A 25,420-nucleotide genomic window follows, 5' to 3' on the forward strand; every position below is an offset into this window, starting at 1 on the left:
GAAGAGAAAAGATAAGTACAGTCACAAGCAAACAAAGAAGTGACACAATTGGTCTCAGGAGGCAAGATGAGGGGAGACTGCTTGTATCCTGGGGTTACCTGAGCTGCCCTAGAGAGAGAGTGGACTTGGAGCTGGTGAATAATGATTTTTATGTGGAATAAAATGCCTGAGCAAAGAGGTCATGGTGGTGGGAGAGGGTCAAGCAAGTTCAGAAAGTACATGGTGAGGAAGGGGAGCTGACTGGAGCAGAGGATCATGTCAGGGGATAGTAGGATGACTTTAAAGCTGGGGAGGATGAGTAAAGCTAGGTTGAGAATTTCTAATTGCAAAGATTTCTCCATCTCCCTGTTGGTTGCATTCATGAGTGATATCCCAGGCTTTGATGCAGGCCCCACAGGTCTCTCCCACAACTGTTGACTATTCAGTCAGGTGTGTTGGCTCCCCAGAGAGAGAGGGGCCGCCTTACTTTATTCTTAACTTCTCACAGCCTCAAGGCTTCCGGAGAAATGATCGGTCTGCCCTTATACTTCTCTAACCCGAAGAAAAAACACTGATGCAAAAGGCAGATTCGAGTTGTTTCCAAATTCATCTTAGCCAGGCCTGTATTTCTCTGTGGAGATCCTTATATAAGTGTTCTAGAAAACCACATTCCATCCAACACTTAACCAAACAGAAAATCCCACATATCAAAGGATAGTCGAGTAAACATAAGGACAGTCGAGGAAAAATAAAGTCCCCTGGGATTGTTAGTATTTAAGCCTCTAAAGAGGTAGTATGAATTGGTTATAGCTCTATTTTCATAAAGAGAAAGTCTGGTGGTCTTAGCTGTGATAAAAACAGAAATAAAGATTATTGAAAAGCCAGCTTGCCTAGTTAACTATTTTCACTCAAAGTTGATCTTAAAAATGATGTTTCTAATGTCTTTATTTCTATCAATATCCTTAGCATGACTCCTCTCTTTACCTCATTTCACCGCTAACATTAGTGTTGGAATTGTATAGAGACGTGTAGGTAGGTAGGGAATTGGGGGCAGTTGGGAGCTTGGAAATTGGACCAGCAGGAAAGAAAAGAATTATTATATTGGTGGAGTAATTTATCTTAATTACCATGAAGAACTTGAAAGCAATTACATAATGGAGGCAAGGAAAACTATGTCTAGAACTCAGGGATCCACCAATTCTGATTCTGGTTACTTCCATGCCCATTAATAACAATGAAAAGGCAATTGTAGCAACCTGAATCAGCTAAGGGTAAGGCAACTAAGGGTTCGAAGTCTGAGTCCCCCAGGCAAACAAACTATTGCATGTGAAGTGCTGAGTGAGGGAAATCTAGAATGTATGGTGGATGAGATAGATGATAAATATCAATTGGGATCAATTGCAGGAGCAGGAACAGTAGTTTGTTCCACCATTTTTTCCATATCATATCTTTTGCAGGTTCCCTGCCTGAAGGCTCAGAGACAGCGGACTTAATGTAGGGCATGCGTGGGCTTGAACAGTACAAAGATTAGACTTGTAGCCCTGCCTCACTCCCTCTCGACTTGATGCCTGAGTTCAGCCACAGATTGGGTAGAATCCTAGTTGGGCTTTGATTCACTTCATGGTCAGTGATTCTGTCAAGTGGATATTTGCCTTCTGTCCTGGGATGACTCTGATGCTACAGATGCTGGGGGAGCTCACTCAGACCATACACATGCACAGCTCACAACTGTCAACCAATGGAGGAGAAAGCAGATGCATTAGTCCTTCCACTTGAAGTCCTATAAGTAAACATCTTAGGAGGCCATCTGTATGCTGCTCAGGGAGTCCTTGCATATTTGAGCTCCTGTTGCCCACATCAACTTCGATAATGCATCCTTATTTTGCTTTTCCTTCTTTCCTCCTAAACCTCTCATTTCTACTCCCTGGGATCAACACCTAAACAATTGCATGCCCAATAGCCCTTATCATAGGCTCAGTTTTGTAAGACAAAGGACAAGAAGTGACATATAATGACAACACAGTTAATTTTCTATAGTCAAATTAGCCAGTACTAGGGAATGTCCTTAATTCTGAGATGATATTCTTTATTTGTATGCTAGTAGAATAATGACTCCCCTCAAAGATGTCCATGTTCTAATCCCTGAAACCTGTGAATATGTTATCCTACATTGCAAGGGGTTTCATAGATGTGATTATATTAAGGAACTTGAAATGGGTCAAGTATCCTGAATTATTGAGTCCCAGTAGTCACAAGGGTCCCTAAAAGGTAGAGAAGGGAGGCAAGAGAGTTAAAGAAAAAGATGTGATGACAGAAGCAGAGGTCTGAGTAATGCAGCTGCTGCCTTTGAAAGTGGAGGAAGGGTCCATGAGCCAAGGAATGCAGATGGCCATTAAAAGCTGGTAAAAAAAACACAAAACAAACCCACAAGAAAATGCATTCTTCCTTGATTTGATTTGAGCTTAGTGAAGCCTTTTTCAGACTTCTGACTCCCAGAAATGTAAAATAATAAATTTGTATTGTCCTAAGCCCACAAAGTTTGTGGTAATTTGTTATAGGACCACCAGGAGACTTGCACATTTGATGATAAATGACTTTGTCTCTTATGAAATGATTGCGATACTAGATGTTAGTTGCTCTTATTTGGCAAATAAATGTCCTTACCTGGCACATAAAAGAATGGTCAGGCTTCAGAAAGCATTTGAAATTTTGCTAGTGTATGAAGTTCTTAAAGTATGGGATTCGGCATAGCCAGTGAAAGCTCTGCAAGATCTTTTGTGAGAGGCCAGTTTTCCTGCAAAACCCCCAAACCATTTATCTGGCAGCAAAGCCAGGAAAGTGATATTCATCCCGCTGAGTGATTAGCTTTTGTGCTGGATATTTTCTGTTTCCTCTTCGGATCCATTATCTACACTTCAACACTCTGTTCTGAGCTCTGAGAGGCTGATCTTTATGGACCAGATCAGTGGACTCCCTCATTCTCTGACTGCCAGTCGGATCTAGCATAATGGGAGGCACCAGAAGGAGGCCAGAGGGTGGGAGGAGCAGGAGGTTGGGATATTTATTCACCACTTGCACCCTTTGGCAGTTGCTGCGAGGGGCAGCGTCCTCTTACTGGAGGGCACCGCTCTGCCACATGGCGCTTTCCCTACAGCTCCCTTCGCCAGGTTTCAGTCACCTCTCCAATGTGGTCATGGCTCCCCTACTGTTGAAGCCCCAGGGTCCTTCACTATCCTAGTAGTTTCTTTAAATCCTGATCATAACTTCATAAGTAGTCCCTTTATTACACTCTCCTCAAATTACTCATTCCAAGTGAAACGTGACTGATAGGAAGGGCAGCTGCTCTTACCTTGAGGGTCAATGATGGCTGAAGTAAGTTCCTTCACATCAGCGTTCCAGAACTCACAGGTGAAGTTTCTGCCAGGGAGCAGCTTTAGGCGCAGGATACTTGTGACCCGGTAGAGGCCGTCAGCGGTCTCCATGTGGCTAGTGTTGGCAGAAAAACTGATATTCGGCCAGGAGACTTCTGCCAGGGGGTACCCTTCAGCCTGGCAGGTGAGCTCTACCTCATCTGTTCCTGGAACTTGAAGGATGCGAGTGTTTATTTTCTTGTAGGAAGCTGGGCGACAGAAGAAGAAAAAAAATAAGTCTTTCTTTTCTGATTCCCGTAGAGCTCTGTACCCAATACCATATGAAATTAAAAAAGTAATCATTATCAATATTAAGTAATAATGCCTTTACTTTTTAAAAACATTTTCTTTGTCCCAGATATGCTATTTTACACACATTGAGTTATTTAAGTATTACAAGACAACAAAAAATGGTATTGTTGATATTCCTAATTTTTGTTGGAGGTAACTGAAGCTAGAGAGGTTGAATGCTTTGTGTGATGAGTGACCTTAGAGTCTGATCTGCAAACCTGGAGTCTTAGGTTAAGCTGAAGGAACAAGAAACAAAAGGACTCTAGTCTAAGTCATGTTCTCCTGTGTAAATTACCAGAGAAGCCCTAGAATAAGGAGAGGGGAAAATCATGTTCTTATCCACTTATTAGTTTAAAAATGGAGGTCATTTCCCATTTGGTATTAATTCTTGTGTATATTGCTCACGTAGTTTAGAACATGGAGAGGAGCAGGGGAGAGTGGCTCTAATTCCTGACTCCTTCCCCTTAATATACATTATGTCATTTAAACTACACAAGGACCTTGTGAGGTAGGTAAAATTCATATTCTTATTTTGTAAATAAGGAAACAGCTGGAATCAGGGATGGATGGAGGAGGACTTGAACTCATGCCCTTCACAGCTACTGTATTCTCAATTTTGTATTGGAATCATCATCAGAGGATGATTCTCTATGCAACTGAAAATGTCTAGGGATGGAGCAATATAGAGGAAGGGTGTTTTCCAGGGGGACTTGGGAGTACCCAGAACTAGTATACAAGGAGAATCAGGTTCTGGACCAGCCTACTGAAGGACTTGAACCAGTTAGACTAACCAGTCTTGGAGCCAAATACTAATAATCAGTCATGCATTCTGAATACTCATTTACTCATTTTGTTACTTATCTACACTTTTCCCTCCTTGGTACAATGTCCTCTTATAGTCATGTTGTAGGTTATTTCTGAAGCTCTGGGGAATTTGGGGGGATGGAGGAGCATAAATGAATTTATAGGAGTAGTGTGTTGTGGGTGAAGGTCTGGCCTGCTTCCACAGGGTAGCTTGGGATAAGAAGCTGATCTTCATGGCCAAGTTGATAGGTGATTTCAGAGCTAGGAGGGTGAGGAATCAGGAGCTGGGCTAAGGCTTGCACCTGGATATCTATCTATCTATCTATCTATCTATCTATCTATCTATCTATCATCTCTCTCTCTCTCTCTCTCTCTCTCTCTCTCTATATATATATATATATATATATATATATATATATATATATATATATATATATATGGAGATGGGAGAGAGATGCTCAACTAAAAGAATCAGCAAAGTTTGGGGAAGGGACAGGATAACACGTCTACATTTATAAAACTTCAAGATGTTGCCACAGCCTCTTGTATTTGGGAAGTGGCTGAAATGGCATCACTACCAGCAACACACAATGAGGAAGCTGGATTGAGGATATTATTCTTAGGAAAAGATGAGTAAATTTTAGAATTTCAGAGGTGGGAGTGGTCTTAAAATACAACTAGCCCAACTTACTGCTCTAGAAATATCTTTAGTAACTTTGGAAGATAAATACCTTGATGCATGCACTTGGAAATATATTCTGCAGTTGTTGGGTAGAAGTTTCATGTATGTTAGTTAGGTCAAGATGGCTATGTTGTTCAACTCTTCTAGTTTTTGTTGTTGTTGTTCCATCAATTATGATAGAGATGACTCAAAGTCTCCAAATATAATTGTGGATTTGTTTATGTCTCCTTTTACACCTGCCAATTTTTGTTTTATATATTTTGAAGCTATGTGTTTGATGTACACACATGTCTTCCTGTTGAGTTGACTTTTTTATCATTATGAAATGTCCCTTTTTATTTTTAATAATATTTCTTTTCTAATATTAGTAACTTGCGAGATAACTAACTTTTCATTAAGTAAATCTATGAATGGAAGCTCTTACTTATAGAAGTAGTTATTGCCATCATTAAACAATAAAAAGTTAAACTTTCATTGAAAAAAGCATCCTTATGCCAAGTCAAATTTTGCCTCATGGTGACTTCGACCATTGGTTCTTGTCTGGTTTAGTAGAACAACACATGGCAATCACAGTAGTTGGAACATGGGCTTCAGAATCTGAAAGGTTTGACTGGGCTTGAGCCAAGGGCTAGTTACACGACCTGTTGAGCCTTCAGGTTTTTCATTTATAAAACTGGTACAATAATACTTATCCTTAATAGGAGTTAGAATGATTAAATGAGTTATGTGACTAAAACATAATAAATACTCAGTTAATGTTAGTAATTATTAGCTCTTCCATATGAGAAGGCAACTTTTCCAGTATTTGAAAACAACTAATGAAACTCCATATAGTCAGTTCATTTGTAGATAAACAGATTTCTTTCTATCAACCATTTCTCACAGGACATAGTTATCAAACCCAGTGCTAGATACCAGTTTTTGGATTCACTTTCTTTTTCCCAATGTAACGTGAGCTATATACCAGATATTATGTAAGCAGTACAAAGTCTAGTGTGACTAATTACCTCCTATGCGCTGAGCACACTTTAGGCCCAACAGGCTAGGGTCATAATATCAATTTTGTTAAATAAATGAACTACTGCCTAGCCTGGTTGGCTGTAACAGACCCCTTGGCACTTGGAGATTCTCTCCAGGTTGACCCAAGACCATCAATCACCCTTTGCTGGCCCTGACTCAACAACTACTAGTTGTTTTGTCTGTTATAGATACAGGTAACTACTACTATTCAACCCACATTTTACTATTTTATGCACAAGGTGTGTGCTGTGTGGGTCCTGGGCCTATTTGTCCTCAGATCCATCTCTCAATTTTTCTCCTCTGCTTTTTACTGCAGGAAGACTGAGTCCTGCAGGTTGTGTATTCTGGGTTCTTGACAGCCAATAGGAACATGATGGGAAGCTTGAAGGGTGAGAGAGGGGAAAATGTTAGGGTATGCTTTGTGTTATACTTGTCTCTCCAGCAACAGCTACATTTCTTCCCTGGCTCCCGCTACCACTGGACAGGCCCACTGGGATTCTAGAGTCTATCATGTGACTCTGGGCCCGATGCTCCACCAACCTGCCTTCCTGTTTTCCCTCCAGCCCACTGGTGGTAGCAGCTTCCTAGGTAGGCTTCTCAGTCTATTCCATCAAAAGATTTCCTGATTTAAATCTCCACTGGTTTAAGTGGTTTCTGTTTTCTTTGACTATATGATTTATAAATTACTGGCAACTCTAGCATTGCTGAAATAAAGATAAGCTATACATAGTATTGTTTGTTTTATCATCATAATGACTGTAACTAAGGTTAAAATAAAAAAGTAGGTTTCCATGTCCTAGCCTCAAACAATTCCAACAAATTTCTAATAATCACTGACAAAAATTTTTTAGGATTGCTCTCATTTGTCTGGAGAGGAACCTCAGGTTAAACAGTTTATAATTCCCAGGAGCTTTTCTCCCCTTCAAAATTCATTGTTCCTTAACTCCCTATTCCCTTCTGTTTCCCCAATGGAGAAAAGACACCAAGATCAGAGCCCCCATCCGTAAGTTCTTTTAGCAAGTGCTTTCTCTGGGCCTAGAGGCTGAAAGCATAGCCATCTTTTCACTACCACATCGCTCCTCTTGGGCTATTTCCTCCCTATGCCCTTTGTCTTCCCTTCTTAGGGTGAAGACCATTTCTCTAATAATTAAGAATGGAAGCCATGCCTCCTCCATCCTCCACTTGCTGAAGTTGCACTGTCTCTCTGGGGCCTTTTTTGTTGATTTGAGGTACTTCTGCAAGTCTCAGCTCATTCCAGGTGTTGGCTGTCTCCCATCCTCAAGTCTCAGCTCATTCCAGGTGTTGGCTCTCTCCCATCCTCATCGTCATGCTTTGTCCAGGCCTTCAGGTCGGTGTGGTCCTTCTCTTCTTAGTACTTGCTCTGTGTCTGTTGGGGATTCTTTGCATAGGCCGGTTCTCAACCTGTGAGCTCAGTTCCTGGGCTGTCCCAGCCTCTCAGGGCCACTGTATCCCCGCCCCGCCGCCCCCCCCCCCCCCCCCCCGCCCGCGCCATGCTCCCTGATCTCCCTTGGACAGGTTTTTCACCGTTTTTGCAGTTGCAAACTGGCTTTTCAGAAGCTACAGCCTCCTGTTACTGTTTCTTCTGCACTCTCCAGCCATCTTACCTTCTATTCCCCCCCCTTTGCTTTTGAAATCTGTTAATCAGTTCTTTTTTCATACATTTAATATGAACTGTTGCCCAGACATTAAAGAAAGTGCAAAAAAATATTTTCAATGTTTATACCATAGGTCAGACATTTTAAGGAAAAAGCTCGTCCTTCCTTTAGTCCTATTTCATGTAAGCAAACCCTAACTAGGGCTCCAGTTCTCCTGCTTCCTTCAGAGATCCCTGATCAGGATAAAATACTCTTAGGTGATAATGGTCAACTTTTTTTTCCCTTGCATTTCTCCGAAAAGAATTGTGATGCAGTGTGCACCCTCTCACATGTTAAGTTGATTCTTAAAGTTTTTAGTGTTTCTAGATTGGAAAAATATATGACATTTAGCAGTTTGGAAACATTTATATTTTTAATAAAACAATTATCTCACTCTTACATATGTACCTAATGTCATCTAGATATGGAAGAAAGTTTTTTATAGACACTGCCATCTGTTGAAAAGTGCATACAAAAATTTTTCTCTAATGGTCAGAGCTTTACTTTGTTTCTTTTTATTCTTTGAACCTTCATTTCCATTCCACTTTTCTATAGGATTTTATCCTAATGCATCATATTTAAAGGTCTTTTATTGATTATTCCATGTTTCTTTGCAACCAAACGTGACATGCGGCTATTAAAATTAAATATTTTTTCTTGTGACTGTAAGGCTTCAAGTGTTCAAAGCTTTCTTCTGCATTGAAATCTAATTTCCATTATTATTAGCACATGTGAAATCAAAACATAAAAATATAAATATTGATAGTTATTAAACATAAATTTTTATTGGAAATGTATCGCTTATGGGATGAATGGGGCTTTCTTCCTGATTTGTTCTTGAATCAGAGGATCCATATGATTTATGGTTGAAATGAGACAAGATTCAACATCAATTCTATTTCTATCTGTCATTTTTTTTAATAACTATAAGGACTAAGGAATCTTGCCCATAAAAATAAGTTGGTGGGGATGGAAGTAAGGCATTTCATTCTTTGAAAGCCTTATGTTTATATGGCAACAATTACTTCATCTTTTATTATCAGGTGCTCATCTATTAGGGCCTCCTTCAATTTTGTTGAAAACAGAGAACTCGATATCTCATCTGCAATAGATTTGTTGGTCATTATAGTTTGGTAAGTTACTAATATTTCTAATTACTCTTTTGTTTAGGGTTATGGAGGTTTTTCTTGTTGTTGTTGTTGTTTTATAGAGAACCCACAATTCAGTTTTATTCAGAGCAAAGAAAAAAGATACTTTTGATCAGGGGTCCTCAAACTTTTTAAACAGGGGGCCAGTTCACTGTCCCTCAGACCAATGGGAGGGCCGGACTATAGTTTAAAAAAAAAACAACTATGAACAAATTCCTATGCACACTGCACATATCTTATTTTGAAGTAAAAAAACAAAACAGGAACAAATATAATATTTGTATTTGCATGTGGCCCGCGGGCCGTAGTTTGAGGGCCCCTGCTTTTGATCAGACTGGAAAAAACGCAGCCATAGGTTTGGAATCTGTACCCAAACTACACATGCAATGAGGACAAAATTCTGCTCATACAATTGGTTTGCTGCTGCATTTGTCTTCTGTTTGCCTAATATTAACAATTCTAAACAGAGCAGGGCAACTAGTATCTGGAACAATCCTTACAGCGTTACAGTGTCAGACACAGCTTTTCACTCTCTTCGCACCACGGGCTCTCTTTGTGTACCTGGGCTTCTCTTCCTCAGTGAAGTCATTTTTGAGATTGAAGGTCTTGCAAAGCTCTTCAGGGGTTTTCCCCTTGATCATTTTGGCAACAGTCTTGTGTGTAACATCAAGCAAACCTTTGATGTCTAAATAGTTTGCAGCCAGAATAAGTTTAAATAGTGTTCCTTGGTCAACTTTGAGCAATTCTTGGTCCCAAACAGGGATATCATCTGTTCGCTTTTCTTTGTTCTCATCGTCCTCAGGAGGAGGAGGGTCATCCTTGTGGTGGGTGCACCACGGAAAGACCTTTTTGATATTGCTGCATTAACATTTGGTAGAGGAACTGGGTCATCATCGCCTTCAACATCCATTCCCAAATCTTCTAACATGGTCTTGATAGTCACAGATTGTTTGGCAATTTCAACATCAGCTTCAAATATCTCTCCATCAGAACTCTGAAATTTAATTGCAGGCATGGTGCTCGGGCTCAAGGAGAGGGCGGGTTGGAGGCTGACGAGAGCGGGACGGTATCAGCAGAATCAAAAGAAAAAAGTGGAGAACAAGGCCACTTACCGGGTTATGGAGGTTTTTACACTGTGGGGCAATGCTCTGTATTCATGATGGGTGACAGGTGGGCTTTTCTGAAGTGGAAGAAAGCAATACTAAAAGAGGAAGTGTTCTAGGGGAACCCCAAGAGCCTTGCCTGGAAGGCACATTCTCAGGCACACTCAGTTTGGGGAAAGAGTACTTGGGGAAGATGAAAATTGAGAAACTCATTTCCTAAAACTGCCTGTGCCTATGCACTTCTTAGATAAAGTCTTTGTGATCCCCATATACCCTAGTTTGGAGACTTTTAACAAGTTAAGAAATTAATTAGTTGTTTAAGTAATTAATTAATATTTAAGAAATAAATCTGCTCCACACCTGAGCCATCCCTGTCTACGTGAGGAAGCAAGCAGAGTGCCTTCCCAAGAATAAAAAGTAGCCCTGAGCCACAGAGAAAAAGTGGGATGTTTGGCCCCTAATTGCCCCCAAATCCTAGATGCTTTACAGCATTCAAATAGAGATCAACAAACGTGGGGGCCATTAGGGGATCATGAAATGTACAGTCTTCTCTCTTCCTGTTAATTGAACTCAGACTAACTTCAGTGTTCTGGAAGTTCCTCCCAGTTTAAGTCTGGATGTAGAAAATGCAATAAAGATAGAAGGCAGGCCCTAGCTGGTTTGGTTTGGTGGATAGAGCATTGGCCTGTGGAGTGAAGGGTCCCAGGTTCAATTCTGATCAAGGGCACATGCTTGGGTTGTGGGCTTGGTCCCCAGTGGGGGGCGTGCAGGAGGCAGCCCATCAATGGTTCTCTCTCATCATTGATACTTCTCTCTCTCTCTCTCTCCCTTCCTCTGTGAAGATCTCTCCAGATTTAGGTTCTTGAATCCTGCTGTAGTGGAAAGAGCCCTGAACACGGAGGAATGGGGACAGCTATTTTTTTTAAACTTTCATTTTATTTTATTTCTAAAATTAATTTTAGAAAGAGAGAAAGAGGCACAGTAAGAGAGAGAGAGAGCGAGAGAGAGAGAGAGAGAGAGAGAGAGAGAGAAACATCAATCTATTATTCTAACCACTCATGCATTCACTGGTTGTCTTCTGCATGTGCCCCTACTCGGGGACCGACCTGCAACCTTGGTGCATCTATAATGCATCTGGTCAATGCTCCAGCCAATGGAGTTACCCTGGGCTCCTTCAGGCCACCCACTTCACTTCTGTGAATTTCTGCTTCATCAGCAATTAATGAGGCTTGGACTAGAGTAGTATCCTTCAAACCTTTTAGACTGACCCAGAGTGAGGCAACAGACACAACATACAACCTCTGATGTATTTTATTCTATTCATTCTGTTCACTCATTTTATTGGGGGAAAACATCTACCTGATTACTACTCACTAAACTGATATTTTAATTCATAAATAGATGGCAAACCCTGGTTTAAATAACTCTGGACTGGGGGGAATAAGCTGTTCTCAAAGAGTAGCTTAATAATCAAGTAATGTTGTTCCTCAAACAAACTGTGAATTAGGCACAGCCAACCTTTGGCTCCTCCCCACCTTTCAAGGACTCATGTCCTGGTTTCCTCTAGCCCCATTTATTCCTACAACTCCTGCTCCTATTTCCCTTACCTCAGTAGCCTGTACTCAGATGTAAAAAGTTATTTCTGAACTGGTACTTTTCCTTTCTTTGAGATAGCTCTGTCTCCTTAGAACCATCCTCCCAGCTTTAGCTCGAGCTCTCTTTAGGTCCTTGTTGGAAAGATGTTTCCACAGACTCCAGGCCCCGAAACTACTCACCTTTGACTTTTAGAGTCAGGTACTTGTAGTCCCAGGAGCTCCTATAGATGATCACGCAGCGGTACTTCCCCGCATCGCTCAGCTGGACTCGGGGGAAGTGGAATAAGGCCTTCCCCAGGGGCAGCTGCTCCTTCAGCAAAGTGGTGCTGTCCGAGGATATATTGTTTCCCAACTTTTGCAAACTGGCTTGTAGATATTCAACATCCAGGTCATCGTCAGAGTAAAAATCACACTCCAGGGTCACATTGCTGCCGTGTTCCGCTGTGTACAGTTCCTTAGGGGTCACCACTCTGAATAAAGCTACACGGAAAACAAGATGTTCTCCCATTGTCTGCATTGACATTTCAGTTCTGTGCAGAGTGGAAGCCAAAGAGACCCAGGCCACCCCGCTTTTCTAGGGGATATCCATCATTATCTGGGCATTGCTTGGGCTCATTTCTGTCCCTTCCCCATCCAGTCTGGGCAGGAGTGGAATTCTCTGCACACTGTTCTGAGGTAGTTCTTTCCTCTCAACACTCCCCACCTGTACACCCGATGGCCCTCCTACCACCTATTATCCAGGCTCATCTTTTTCCATGTGAACCAAATTACAACATTCCCTGAAACAATGTGACTTACCTTTCACCAGTGATAATAATTACAACTATCACAACTATCACGTGTTGAGTTCTTACTATGTGTTAAGCCTCTGCTAACTCATTTATCAAAATGCATTCACCACCTTCAATGAGCCAGGATCAGGAATTTACACTAGAACTTCCCTCATAGCACTTTCTTCTTTTACTTTATTACACATGAAAAAATAGGAAACAGGGAAGAGAAATGGGGCTTGCGAGGAAGATTAGTTGCTGAGTCTGAGATATAACAAGAATTAGAGGACTCTGGGTGCGACTTATTTAACAAATGTATTTATCACACTATGCTTTCTCTTCATGAGAGGAACGCCTGTAACTTCCTCTGGAACTCCCCATAGCACACAGCAGAACTCCCCTCTTGACCGTCTGGGCCTGTGACAAAAATACACTTTCTGCTTGCTTCCCCACTCTGCCTCGTACAGGGGTGTGTGTGTACCAGGGCTGTAGGCATAAAGCATGCTACCTCTCAGACAGGTGATGTTTTTCAGCTAATGTTCCCAAGAGAAAAGAGCAATTAGCAAACATGAATCATGTATATGAGTACCTCAGAATAACTAGGAAATTAATGGTTATTTGGGAAGGCTTTTAAAGCATACTAATGCTCTGGCCCCACTTAGAATCCTTTAAAATTAAATTCTAATTCTTTTGTGAGGCTAGCATCAATTTTTTTTATTTTCCTAATATTTAAATAACATTGAGAACCACTGGTTAGACAAATAAAACACTTGCAAACATCTTTTATCTTCCTGCCATTGAAAGTGTTGTCCTCAGTTTCACCTGGGAGCTAGTTAAGAATGCAGAACCTCAGGGCCTGCCCCAGACCTACAGGAGCAGAACCTGCATCTTAGTATTAATAGTGTGATTGATTGATGGTGTGCACATTAACATTTGAGAAGCTGAGTTAAAACTCTGGTCTGCATTGAGACTTTTAATGGGAAGTAGAAAATAGTTAATATTTATTAAATAAAATGAGCCAGACACTGGGCTACCTTTACATCATCATCTCATTTGATGTTCCCTAATTCCTGCAAGGTAGGAGTTACTACCCCCATTTTACAGTTGGGGAAACCGAGGCTTAAAGAAGTGATACACTAGCCAAGGTCATGGAGTTGGAATTCAAATTTATGTCTCTTGAAAACCTATACCCCTAACAAGTTTACAGATATGACTATATATCCACTGGCATGTATATACTACATCCATGAGTGAGACAGATATTTTTTTATCTTTGTACTAAGGAAAATACATTTGTTTTCTATTTTATATGCCTTGTGGCTATTAAATTAAGCTTCAGCCTAGCATTGCACTCCTGAAGTTATCAGACAAAGGAGAAAATTGGAAAATTTCCATGACTACAAAATTAAGCAGACTAAACAGGTTTTCTCCATTATTTGGGGCCCTTGACTAAGTTAAAGGGTAAAGGACTTGGCCAGGGCATGAAAAATTCACACGTGCAGGTTCTTTAGGCAAATTAAAGCAGTTGCCTTGACTAATGCTGGAGCCTTTGAAAAATTTTATATAATATACACATACTTTAATAATATATTGATCCACTGAATCTACATTTTAACAAAAGATAAAAATCTATATAATCCAGTTCAACATGCATACAATTAGGGTGCACTTATAGTGCTGGCGTCTTTTTGAAAGTTCTTGAGGTAACTTTACATTTTATTTGCAATCAGGAATCAATGGGAGCCAGCACCTGTCACATCTCCAGTAAACACAAAATAAATCATTTGCATTGCCTCCCAAGATAGCTTCCTCTTTAAGCTAATTTTATACTTTTTTTTCTCTTTGACAACAGAACCATAGACTTGTTCCTACTTCCTACCTAATGTGCTTATAAGTTGGGGGGCTGCTTTAGAAAAGCCACAGTTTTTAGAAAACTCTAGTTTCTGGTTCAAGATAGAAGCCTGCTCTGGGCAGCTGACTCATGCACTCCTCTGTATAGGAACTCTGCATGGAGACAGCTTAGAAATCCATCCCCCAACCTGATTCTTCTGTGTTGTATGCCACACAACACAACAGAAGGGCACAACAGAAGTAGTTTTGGAGAATGAAGATAGAATAAGTGGAGTGACCCAGGGTGTAAGCCCTGCCCCAGAGTGACACATCAAGCATCACCATGGTCATGTGCCCCCCCCCCCGCCCTCCGTTTTATCTATCTTTGGAAGATGAAGAAAGAAACATCAATGAAAAGAGTAAAATTTAGGTTACTTTTTCCTCCAACTCATGACAAAAGACAAAAGTAAATATCTTTCTTAAATGTATTACAAGATGAATTACAAGATATTGTTAGGTTTTGAAATAAAACTATAAGAAACTAGAAGCCCAGCCAGTGTTGCTCAGTGGTTGGGCATCAACCATGAACTATGATGACACGGTTCAATTCCTGATCAGGGTGTATGCCTGGGTTTCAGGCTTGATTCCCAGTTGGGGGCATGCAGGAAGCAGCTGATCAAGAATTCTCCCATCATTGATGTTTCTATCTCTCTCTCTCTCTCCCCTTTCCTCTCTGAAATCAATGAAAACATATTTAAACAAAACCAAAACCCTTAACAATAAGAAAATAAACAATCCAATTAAAATTGTTCAAATAATTTGAATACACACTTCACCAAACAAGATATATGAATGGCCATAGGCATGTGAAAATATGCTTATCATCACTAGATATTAGGGAAATGCAAATTAAAACCAAATGAGATATTTCCACACACCTTTTAGACTGACTTAAAAAAAGAAAATGACAATGTCAATACCAAGTGTTGACAAGGATGTGGAACAATTGGAACGCTCATATTTTGCTGTTGGGAATGCAAAAATGGTATAGACACTATGGAAATGTTTAACGGTTTCTTAAAAAGTAAATATATATTTAGCATATGACCCAGCAATCCCACTCCCAGATATTTATTTACCAAGTGAAACGAAAACCTATGTTCCCATAAACACTTACATACAAATGTTTATAGCAGCTTTACTTATGTTGCCAAAAATAGGAAACCCAAAAGTCCCTCAACTGAGGAATGAATAAACAAAATGTGGTACATACATACAGTTAAAGATACTCAACAACAAAAAGGAATGAACTATTGATACATACAACAATATGGATGAATCTCAAATGCATTATGCTAAGTGAAGGAAGCTCAACAAAAAAAGTGTTTAATGAATGGTCCCATTTATATGACATTCTGGAAAAGTTAAAACTATAGGACAGAGCAGAGTGAGTGTCTGGTCTTAAGAGTTGGGGGAGGTCCGGCCAGTGTGGCTCAGTGGTTGAACGTCAACCTATGAACCAGGAGATCATGGTTTGATTCCTGGTCAGGGCACATGCCTGGGTTGAGGGCTTGATCCCCAGTAGGGGTATGCAGGAGGCGCAGGTCAATTATTCTCTCTCATCAACTAAATGTCTTTCTCTCTCTCCCTTCCTCTCTGAAATCAATAAAAATATATTTTTTAAAAAGTGTTAGGGGGGATTTTTGTTTGTTTGTTTGACAAGAGTGACAGAACTGTTCTAAATCTTGACTGTGGTGGTGATTTTGACTATTCATTTGTCAAAACTCATAGATGTTTTTGTAAAAAAGTAAATTTTACCATACATCAATTTAAAAATAAATATTTTCAAAATACAATGAAAATGTTTTCCACTAATTTTTATTTCAAACTTTAAACTTTTTTTATAGATAACACAGTAGAACATCCTCAGAGCACACAAGTAAGAAAAGAGTTCATGATTAGTGGTTTACTTGAATTATACTGAGAATCAATTTTCATCACAATCTTTAGGAGATACACATTTCTTTAAGCATTAATCCAGAAAAAAGAAGGAAAATAACTGTAATGTCCATCAATAGTGGACTATTTAAATAAATAACAGCATGTCCAATAAAATATATATAGTGCCCCTTAAAAATGAAGGATGTCTATATTTGCTGATATGAAAACTATAAAGGGCATGTTTGCCAATTGCTTACTAAAATTTATTTGAATGATTTTTAGTAACTTATTTTATGGAGAAATAAAAAGGACAGATAGGATGGCGCTCCAGAGAGTGTTCTGGGAGGAGGTCATGTTGAGGTGGAGCAGGTGAAGAGTTTCTGGGAAGCTAGCACGGTTCTATTTCTAACCTGGGTGGTCGCATCAGTGTTTACATTTGTTTTATATGGTTTTCTGTATGTATGGTATAAAGGTTTAAATGCAAAAATAATTTAAGATATTGAATTCAGTAAAATATATACTTACCAGTGCTTACTAAAACCCAAGAACTAGAATATTACTAATAACATATATCTACTGTCTCCACCAAAGGTAATCACCTTTTAAATATTGTGTTTATCATTCTCTTGCTTATTTTTTTGTTTTATCTTAAATATATGTATGCCTAAGCAATATTTTGTTTGTAAAAAGGACACTGTGGTGATGTCATCTTCTGTTTTCTTTGTTTTTCCTCAATATTATGCTGCTAAAATTCTTAGATGTAGTTGCATGTTTTTGTAATTAATTTACCTGTATGGCACATAATACTCCATTCTGCTAATATACCATAATTTATGCATTCTCCCATTGATGGGCATTAGGTGTCTTTTTATTGACTAACAATACTGTTATAAGTATTATTTTTAAAGTTTCAAAGTAGAAATTTAAACAGACAGGGTAATACAAAATTATATTGATCCAATTCATTATTTTCCATTTCAGTGAGAGTGCAGGTCTAGGAATGCCAGGGTAATGAGGGCAGTGAGGTCATCCATCAGACTCCCTGATAGCCAGGGCTCTCTGGGCATTGAATGCCATGGCCTGGCGGCTCTCACGTGCTTTTAAAGGATTCTTATATTTTAATAATTACATTTTAATTATACAACTAATCCTCTTGTAGATTTATTTTATTATACAAGTAAATGCAAACAATAACAGCAACCTGGTAAACATACTAAATAAAATTTCCCTTTCACCCTCATCCCAGACCTCATCTGCTTGCCAGAAGTAATCTAATCAGTCCTCAGTGTGTGTGTGTGTGTGTGTGTGTGTGTGTGTGTGTGTGTGTTCCCTTTCTTTCTCAGGTAGCCTCTATGAGAAACTCTGTAATTAAGGGAGACATGGGAGAACCAAGATGGCGGCATAGGTTAACGCCGGAGTTTGCTGCTTTGAACAACTACTTCAAAAGTGAAACTAAAACACGGAACGGACATCACCCAGAACCACAGGAACGCTGGCTGAGTGGAAGTCCTACAACTAGGAGGAAAGAGAAACGCATACGGACACTCAGAGGAGGCGCAGTGCTGAAGTCAAATTCTGAGGTGCGGAGTGCGCGGAGCAGGCTGGCGGCGGAGGGCGCGGTTGTTGTTTTCAATCGAGAGGGAGTCGCAGACTCTGAGCTCCAGATACAGGCGAGTCTTTAGGGACCCAGGCTCAAACGGGAGAAGCGGACTGTCTGGCTTCGGTCAGAGTGAGTGCAGCTTTCTCTCCGAGCCTTGCAGCGGGTGCTGGGACTCAGAGAGGCAGAGCCCCTGGGGACAGGACTGAGAGCCGCCATAACTGCTCTCTCCGGCCCACCCTGTTGATCCTGTGCGACCCGCCCCGCCCAAGCCCTGCACGGAGGCATTTGCCGGATAGCCTCAGGCAAAGGCTAGATTAGCACCTCCCTAGAGGACAGAAGTTCTCTCACTGCTGTCACAGCTGATTCTCATAGCCACTTGGCCTGGAGGTCAAACCCTCCCTGGAATTAGCTACAACAATCAAGATTTATCTATAAGACTGCGAACAAAGACCACTAGGGGGTGCACCAAAGAAGCATAACAAAATGCGGAGACAAAGAAACAGGACAAAATTGTCAATGGAAGAAATAGAGTTCAGAACCACACTTTTAAGGTCTCTCAAGAACTGTTTAGAAGCTGCCGATAGACTTAATGAGATCTACACGAAAACTAATAAGACCCTCGATCTTATATTGGGGAACCAACTAGAAATTAAGCACACACGGTCTGCAATAATGAATATTAAACAGACGCCCGACAGCAGACCAGAGGAGCGCAAGAATCAAGTCAATGATTTGAATTGCGAGGAAGCAAAAAACATCCAACGGGAAAAGCAAAATGAAAAAAGAATCCAAAAATGCGAGGATAGTGTAAGGAGCCTCTGGGACAGCTTCAAGCGTACCAACATCAGAATTATAGGGGTGCCAGAAGATGAGAGAGACCAAGACATTGAAAACCTATTTGAAGAAATAATGACAGAAAACTTCCCCCACCTGGTGAAAGAAATGGACTTACAGGTCCAAGAAGCGTGGAGAACCCCAAACAAAAGGAATCCAAAGAGGACCACACCAAGACACATCATAATTAAAATGCCAAGAGCAAAAGATAAAGAGAGAATCTTAAAAACAGCAAGAGAAAGAAACTCAGTTACCTACAAGGGAATACCCATACGACTGTCAGCTGATTTCTCAACAGAAACTTTGCAGGCCAGAAGGGAGTGGCAAGAAATATTCAAAGTGATGAATACCAAGAAACTACAACCAAGATTACTTTATCCAGCAAAGCTATCATTCAGAATTGAAGGTCAGATAAAGAGCTTCACAGATAAGGAAAAGCTAAAGGAGTTCATCACCACCAAACCAGGATTATATGAAATGCTGAAAGGTATCCTTTAAGAAGAGGAAGAGGAAGAAAAAGGTAAAGATACAAATTATGAACAACAAATATGCATCTATCAACAAGTGAATCTAAGAATCAAGTGAATAAATAATCTGATGAACAGAATGAACTGTTGATTATAATAGAATCAGGGACATAGAAAGGGAATGGACTGACTATTCTTGGGGGGGAAAGGGGTGTGGGAGATGTGGGAAGAGACTGGACAAAAATCGTGCACCTATGGATGAGGACAGTGGGTGGGGAGTGAGGGCGGAGGGTGGGGCGGGAACTGGGAGGAGGGGAGTTATGGGGGGGGGGGGAAAGGAACAAATGTAATAATCTGAACAATAAAGATTTAATTAAAAAAAAAAAAAAAAAAAAAAAAAGGGAGACATGAAATGTCAAAACTTAAAACAAAAACCTGAGGAGTAAGCATTCTAATTTAGGCAGGTATTTAATGTTTGATTGAACTAATATTATCTGCATAAATATAGAGTGGAAAGCAGAGTAGAATTCCAAGTTTGTATAAAAAGCAAGATACAATATGTGTATAGCTTCCTCTTGGTTAATTCATAAACATAATTCAACATACATATTTTTTGGTTTTGTGAATGTCCAGAGTAAATGTTTAATATGTGCCCATAATCAAACTTAATTCCAAAAACCCAATCCTGAGTGGGTGGTTTAGGGATTGTCTGTCATACTTGCTCACCATCATTGTAGCTCAGTAAGGTAGAAAGAACAGTAGCTTTGTAGGAAGCTTGCCCACGCCACCTAATTACTATGTAATGTTTGGTAAATTAAGTAATTTTTCTGAGTCCCAGTTTCCTCATCTATCAAATGGTTATTATTAATGTCCTCAGTAAATATACATTCTCTTCCCTATGCCCTATTAGTATCCCTAATAGTTAGAATCTACTTTCATTTCCTTATGCTACTTATCTTAGAAAGAAAGGTACTACCATGGGAGAAAGATTCAGTAAGGGATACAAAATGATACCACTTGTTATCCTAGCTCACTCTTTTCTTAAGAGAAAATTTAAAACAATAACAAACAAAAACACACATACAAAAAGGTCTAATGTTTCTAAGCTGCAAACCTGCAGACATTGCACAATTCCCAAGGTTTCTCCTGGAGTGCCCAGTCCTTTCAGGGGATGGGGAATAGCAGCTTCAGAACGTTCTTTTGACCTTTGGTTTTCTTATCACTTTACCAGAGGCCCGGTGCATAAATTCGTGCACCAGTGGGGTCCCTCGGCTGGCCTGCAGGATTGGGCCAAAACTGGATCTCCAACATCCCCCGAGGTGTCCTGAATTGCAAGAGGGTGCAGGGCAGGCTGAGGGACCCCACCAGTGCATGATAGGGGTTGGGGAGGGACGTGGGAGGTTGGCCAGCTGAGGAGAGACCGTGGGAGGACTCCAGGGCATGTTTAGCCCATCTCGCTCAGTCCTGGTCAGCCAGACCCCAGCAGCAAGCTAACCTACCAGTCAGAGCATCTGCTCCCTAGTGGTCAGTGCACGTCATATGAGCAGTTGAGTGGCCTTAGCATATCATTAGCATATTACACTTTGATTGGTTGAATGGACAACCAGACACTTAGCATATTAGGCTTTTATTATAAAGGTTGGAAATTTAAAGTTCTATGGTAGCAAGGAGGCATCTTTGCCTTTTACATGTCTCTTAGATCGGAGGGTGCCTTAGAAAGGAAACAGGAAATGTTTCTTTAGCTGGCACTATAGGGCAGGGCTGGAGTAAGCAGCATATTGGGGTGCTCTCCAAGGATGGCCCCGAACAAACCAGGCTGTCCAGCCCAAGGGAGGAGGAGGAACGTGACTGGGTAAAGAGCAGCTTGGGATCACCTGGAAGGTAGGGAAAAGCTCTTCAAAAGGTTATCAGTGCCAAAGAAGCCCTTCTTTCTCAATCAAAGGCAGAATGTTGGGGGACTTCCCAAGCACTGGGGCTGCTATCATTGAGGGCCTAATTCCCTGCACCCACTTCTGTCTCCCTCTCTTACCTCTTGGTGTTCACCCAAAATAACACACTCATGATCCTCACTGCACACACAAAGGGTCTTGACTTTCCTAGGAGAGCCACAAACTCTGAAACTGCTTTTTGCCTTCAACCATGAAAAGTCCTTAGATGGGAAAAAACCTGTGAGCACCCACACCTGCTGGTAGAACTCCTTTCTTCAATATCCAAAGGCATCACATTAAGGTTCATTATTCATTTAAACATTAGGAAAACTCTGATTTTCCAATTCAAGTAATCCACAATTAGCGTTTGAATGAACAATGCTACTGTTGCTTTTTAAAAGAGGAACTGAAATAAATATTCAATAATCAGCAGAATGTCTGCAAGAGACTCTTTAGAGTAGAGGTTCTCAACCTGTGGGTCGCGAGCCTTTTGGGGGTCGAACGACCCTTTCACTGGGGTCGCCTAAGACCATCGGAAAACACATATATAATTACATATTGTTTACAGTAGCAAAATTACAGTTATGAAGTAGCAACGAAAATAATTTTATGTTGGGGGTCACCGCAACATGAGGAGCCGTATTAAAGGGCCGCGGCGTCAGGAAGGTGGAGAACCGCTGCCTTAGAGGAACAGAGTTCTTTAGGTGCCCCCTGACCTTTGTCTCCTCACTCTACCTGTCAGAAGAGAGGAGGACAGCTGCCTGGCACCTCACCTTTCAGGACAAACAAACAATGCCCTCTTGTATCAGTGCCGAGGTGCACGGTCTGAGAGGCTCTGTCTTCTTGTCACCACCTTCATTGGAGAGTGGGACTAGATGAACCGATATTCTCAGTCCCTGTTTTTGTCAGACAGGAACAGGGGCATGCACAAGCCACCATTCTTTTGCTGTGCTTGTAACAGCTAGTAATCACCTTTCCCCTCAAAGAAAGCCTTTAGCCTGAGGACCACATTGTCATGGTTGGCTTCAGCTAGGGGCCATCACCTGCTCCTCTTTCTCAGGCCCCTCCCTTTGTCTGTCTTACCTCTTGTCTGATGAAGCTGTACTCCCAGGCTCAAAATTAGCAGGGGGAGGAACATGTTCTCTACCGGATCTGAAACAGACAATTGAAAGTCTCAGGCCCTTCTGGAGTTTTGCTTTCTGTAGTTTTGCTGGTCTCATGACTTGATGATTTGTTCACTCCTGAAAACAAGGAAATGACTTGTAAACAAATGTGTGGTTTTTTAAAAATATTTTTATTGATTTTAGGGAGAGAGGAGGAAGAGAGAAAGATCGATGTGAGAGGAAAACATGGACTGGCTGCCTCCTGCAAGCCCCCCACCACAGGGGATTGAGCTGCAACCCAGCACATGCCCTGACCAGGAATCAAACCAACAATGCCTGGGTGCACTGGATGATGTTCAACCAACTGAGCCACATCGGCCAGGACTCATAAACAAATCTTTTTTTAAAAAAAAATATATATTTCCCACTTCTAGGAATATATCCCAAGAAACCAGAAACACCAATCAGAAAGGATATATGCACCCATATGTTCATAGCAGCACAATTCACCATAGCTAAGATCTGGAAAAAGCCTAAGTGCCCATCAGCAAATGAATGGATTAGAAAACTGTGGTACATCTACACAATGGAATACTATGCTGCTGTAAAAAAGAAGGAATTCTTACCATTTGCAACGGCATGGATGGAACTGGAGAGCATTATGCTAAGTGAAATAAGCCAGTCAATGAAGGAAAAATACCACATGATCTCACTCATTCATGGATATAGAGACCATTATAAACTTTTGAACAATAATAGATACAGAGGCAGAGCTGCCTCAAACAGATTGTCAAACTGCAGCAGGAAGGCCAGGGAGGGTTGGGGGGCAGGAGGGAGGGCGGTAAGAGATCAACCGAAGGACTTGTATGCATGCATATAAGCATAACCAATGGACATAAGACACTGGGGGGTAGGGGAGGCCAGAGGATTATCAAGGGCAGGGAAAAAAAAAAAGGACACATATGTAATACCCTTTGTAATACTTTAAGCAATTAAAAAAATTCAAAATAAGTAAAAAAAACCCAAAATAAAAGAAAACAAAAAATAAATAAAAAATACATTTTATTGATTTTTTATAGAGGAAGGGAGAGGTATAGAGAGTTAGAAACATCGATGAGAGAGAAACATCGATCAGCTGCCTCCTGTACACCCTCTACTGGGGATGTGCCTGCAACCAAGGTACATGCCCTTGACCGGAATCGAACCTGGGACCCTTGAGTCTGCAGGCCAATGCTCTATCCACTGAGCCAAACCAGTTAGGGCTCACAAACAAATCTTTAAGTGGGCCATGGCAGAGTGAAGCTGGGAAGGGAAGTTATGGGCCTCGGAGAGGGGGAAGATAGGGTAAGAGGAAGCGAGGGCCTCTTTATCAATCCAAATTAGAAGCTCTTCCTCCTTTTCTAACAGACTTTTCTGAATATGAAGCAATCCTCTGACTTACCCACACTGGTGGTTATCTCTCTGTCTCTCCCACAGAGCTTTCCATACTTTCAGGAGTAGGTTCTTGAAAACCAAATCTTGCTTGTCAAATAAATAATCCAGCTGGGCCAGAACTCTGGGTGTCAGGCACTCCGTTTAGTGCTCAGGAGCACAGAACTAGATTCTCAATAAATATCTGACAGCTGACTGAGCAGGGGAAGTAGACAAGCTCTTTTGAGTGCTGTGAATGAGTTTGCCCATCACTTGGGTGATCTCTTTTTAAGAGGTTTAGACAGGGAAAGCAGAGAACTGGCTATGTTGTGTCCCAACCTTTGTCCTGTTTCACCTCTTACACTCCTACCTTTGCTCAAGGTTTTTTCCTCATCCAAGGACTTTTCATGGTTGAAGGCAAAAAGGGACAGGATACGTGACTGTCAGCTAGTTTGGCCTCCAAGAGGCTGTCAACATCGTATTAGCCATGGAACCATTTCTTCAGGGGAAATAAGTTAGAGCCATACATGTAAATCAGGTTAGAAGCAGAGCTGCTCTGAGTACAATGGAGAAGGCCAGTGGAGGATTTGGATCAGAATGACATGATCTCATTTACACTTTTAAAAGAGGACTCAGCTTTGGTATAGATCAAGCACGTCAAACTCAAAGGCTAACAAGGGCCAAATAAACAAGGTTTAAGTTTATATGGGTCACAAAAAAACAAAGCTTCAATTTTCATAGAAATGGGTTTATTTTGATAGAGACATGCTGACTACAAAGGGCTGAAATAAATGAGTAATTGTTAACATAAAATAATAGAACATTTTAATAAAAATTAATATTTTTTTCTTGAACATTAACTAACCAGACACTGAATAACTGCACAAATTAATAAGCGTAACATAAATAAACCTATTTTTCTTGTTCTCTGAAAGCAAAATATTTCCTGTTGCGCACACCAAACATTCTGTCTAAGACTAATGACGTGCCACCCTGACCGGTTTGGCTCAGTGGATAGAGCGTCGGCCTGGGGACTGAAGGGTCCCGGGTTCGATTCCGGTCAAGGGCATGTACCTTGGTTGCAGGCACATCCTGGGTAGGGGGTGTGTAGGAGGAGGCAGCTAATCAATGTTTCTCTCTCATCCATGTTTCTAACTCTCTGTCCCTCTCCTTTCCTCTCTGTAAAAAATCAATAAAATACATATATATTTTTAAAAAAGACTAATGATGTGGCAGTTGGCTGCTAAAATATTCGCTGCTAGTATTAGTGGAGAGAAATGGTGCGCGGACGCGTAAGGGAAATGAATGCAACATGACTATTGTAATCTGTCATTAGTGAACGTTGTAGTTCATTATAAATAATTATGTATAACAGAATATTGTAAAAATTAAGTTAGGAAATTTTTATTAAAACATTTCTTACATACCATTATATTGTTGGGCTGCAAAAATATTCCTTGCGGGCTGCATGTGGCCTGTGGGCTCTGAGTTTGACATGCTTGGTGTAGATAATAGACTATTGTTGGGCAGGAGACTGGGCGGGGTGATCAGTGCGGAATGTTTTTGCAGAAGTGATGATAGTTTGGATTAGAGTTGTGGGGCCAGTAGAGGTGAGAAGTGGTTCTTGTTGAAAGTTTAATATATATATACATATATTTAATTTGTCCTTTAAATTTATTAAAAAATTTTCAACATCTTCATTGAAGTATAATTAACATATAATAGAGAATTATATGTGTAAGTGTATTTGTATGTTTGTGTCTGCATATCTATAATAATAAAAGCATAATATGCTAATTGCCAGGGCTGTGAGGGAAGCACGGGTCCCAGGTGCCGGAGGGAAGCCGGTG

General features: G+C 40.7%; 1 protein-coding gene and 1 pseudogene across 5 annotated transcripts in view; both read right to left on the reverse strand.

The window, feature by feature from the left end:
* PDCD1LG2 (programmed cell death 1 ligand 2) overlaps positions 1 to 25,420 on the reverse strand; it is a 97,959-nt gene that overhangs the window by 61,947 nt on the left and 10,592 nt on the right. For 4 of the 5 annotated variants that reach the window (XR_009447600.1, XM_059656743.1, XM_059656745.1 and 1 more), the window contains exons 2-4: positions 22,141 to 22,298; positions 11,868 to 12,167; positions 3,329 to 3,598 (exon numbers count right to left, since the gene is read on the reverse strand). Coding sequence is in view for 3 of the 5 variants with exons in the window: in XM_059656743.1 (XP_059512726.1) it covers positions 3,329 to 3,598; positions 11,868 to 12,167; positions 22,141 to 22,195 (625 nt within the window). In the remaining 2 variants the exon portion in view is untranslated. The remainder of the gene's footprint in view (positions 1 to 3,328; positions 3,599 to 11,867; positions 12,168 to 22,140; positions 22,299 to 25,420) is intronic. The other variant, XR_009447601.1, reaches the window with a different exon arrangement.
* Positions 9,214 to 11,283, reverse strand: LOC132211927 (S-phase kinase-associated protein 1-like; annotated as a pseudogene).

Source organism: Myotis daubentonii, chromosome 11 (assembly GCF_963259705.1).
Source record: "Myotis daubentonii chromosome 11, mMyoDau2.1, whole genome shotgun sequence".
NCBI classification, from domain to species: domain Eukaryota; kingdom Metazoa; phylum Chordata; class Mammalia; order Chiroptera; family Vespertilionidae; genus Myotis; species Myotis daubentonii.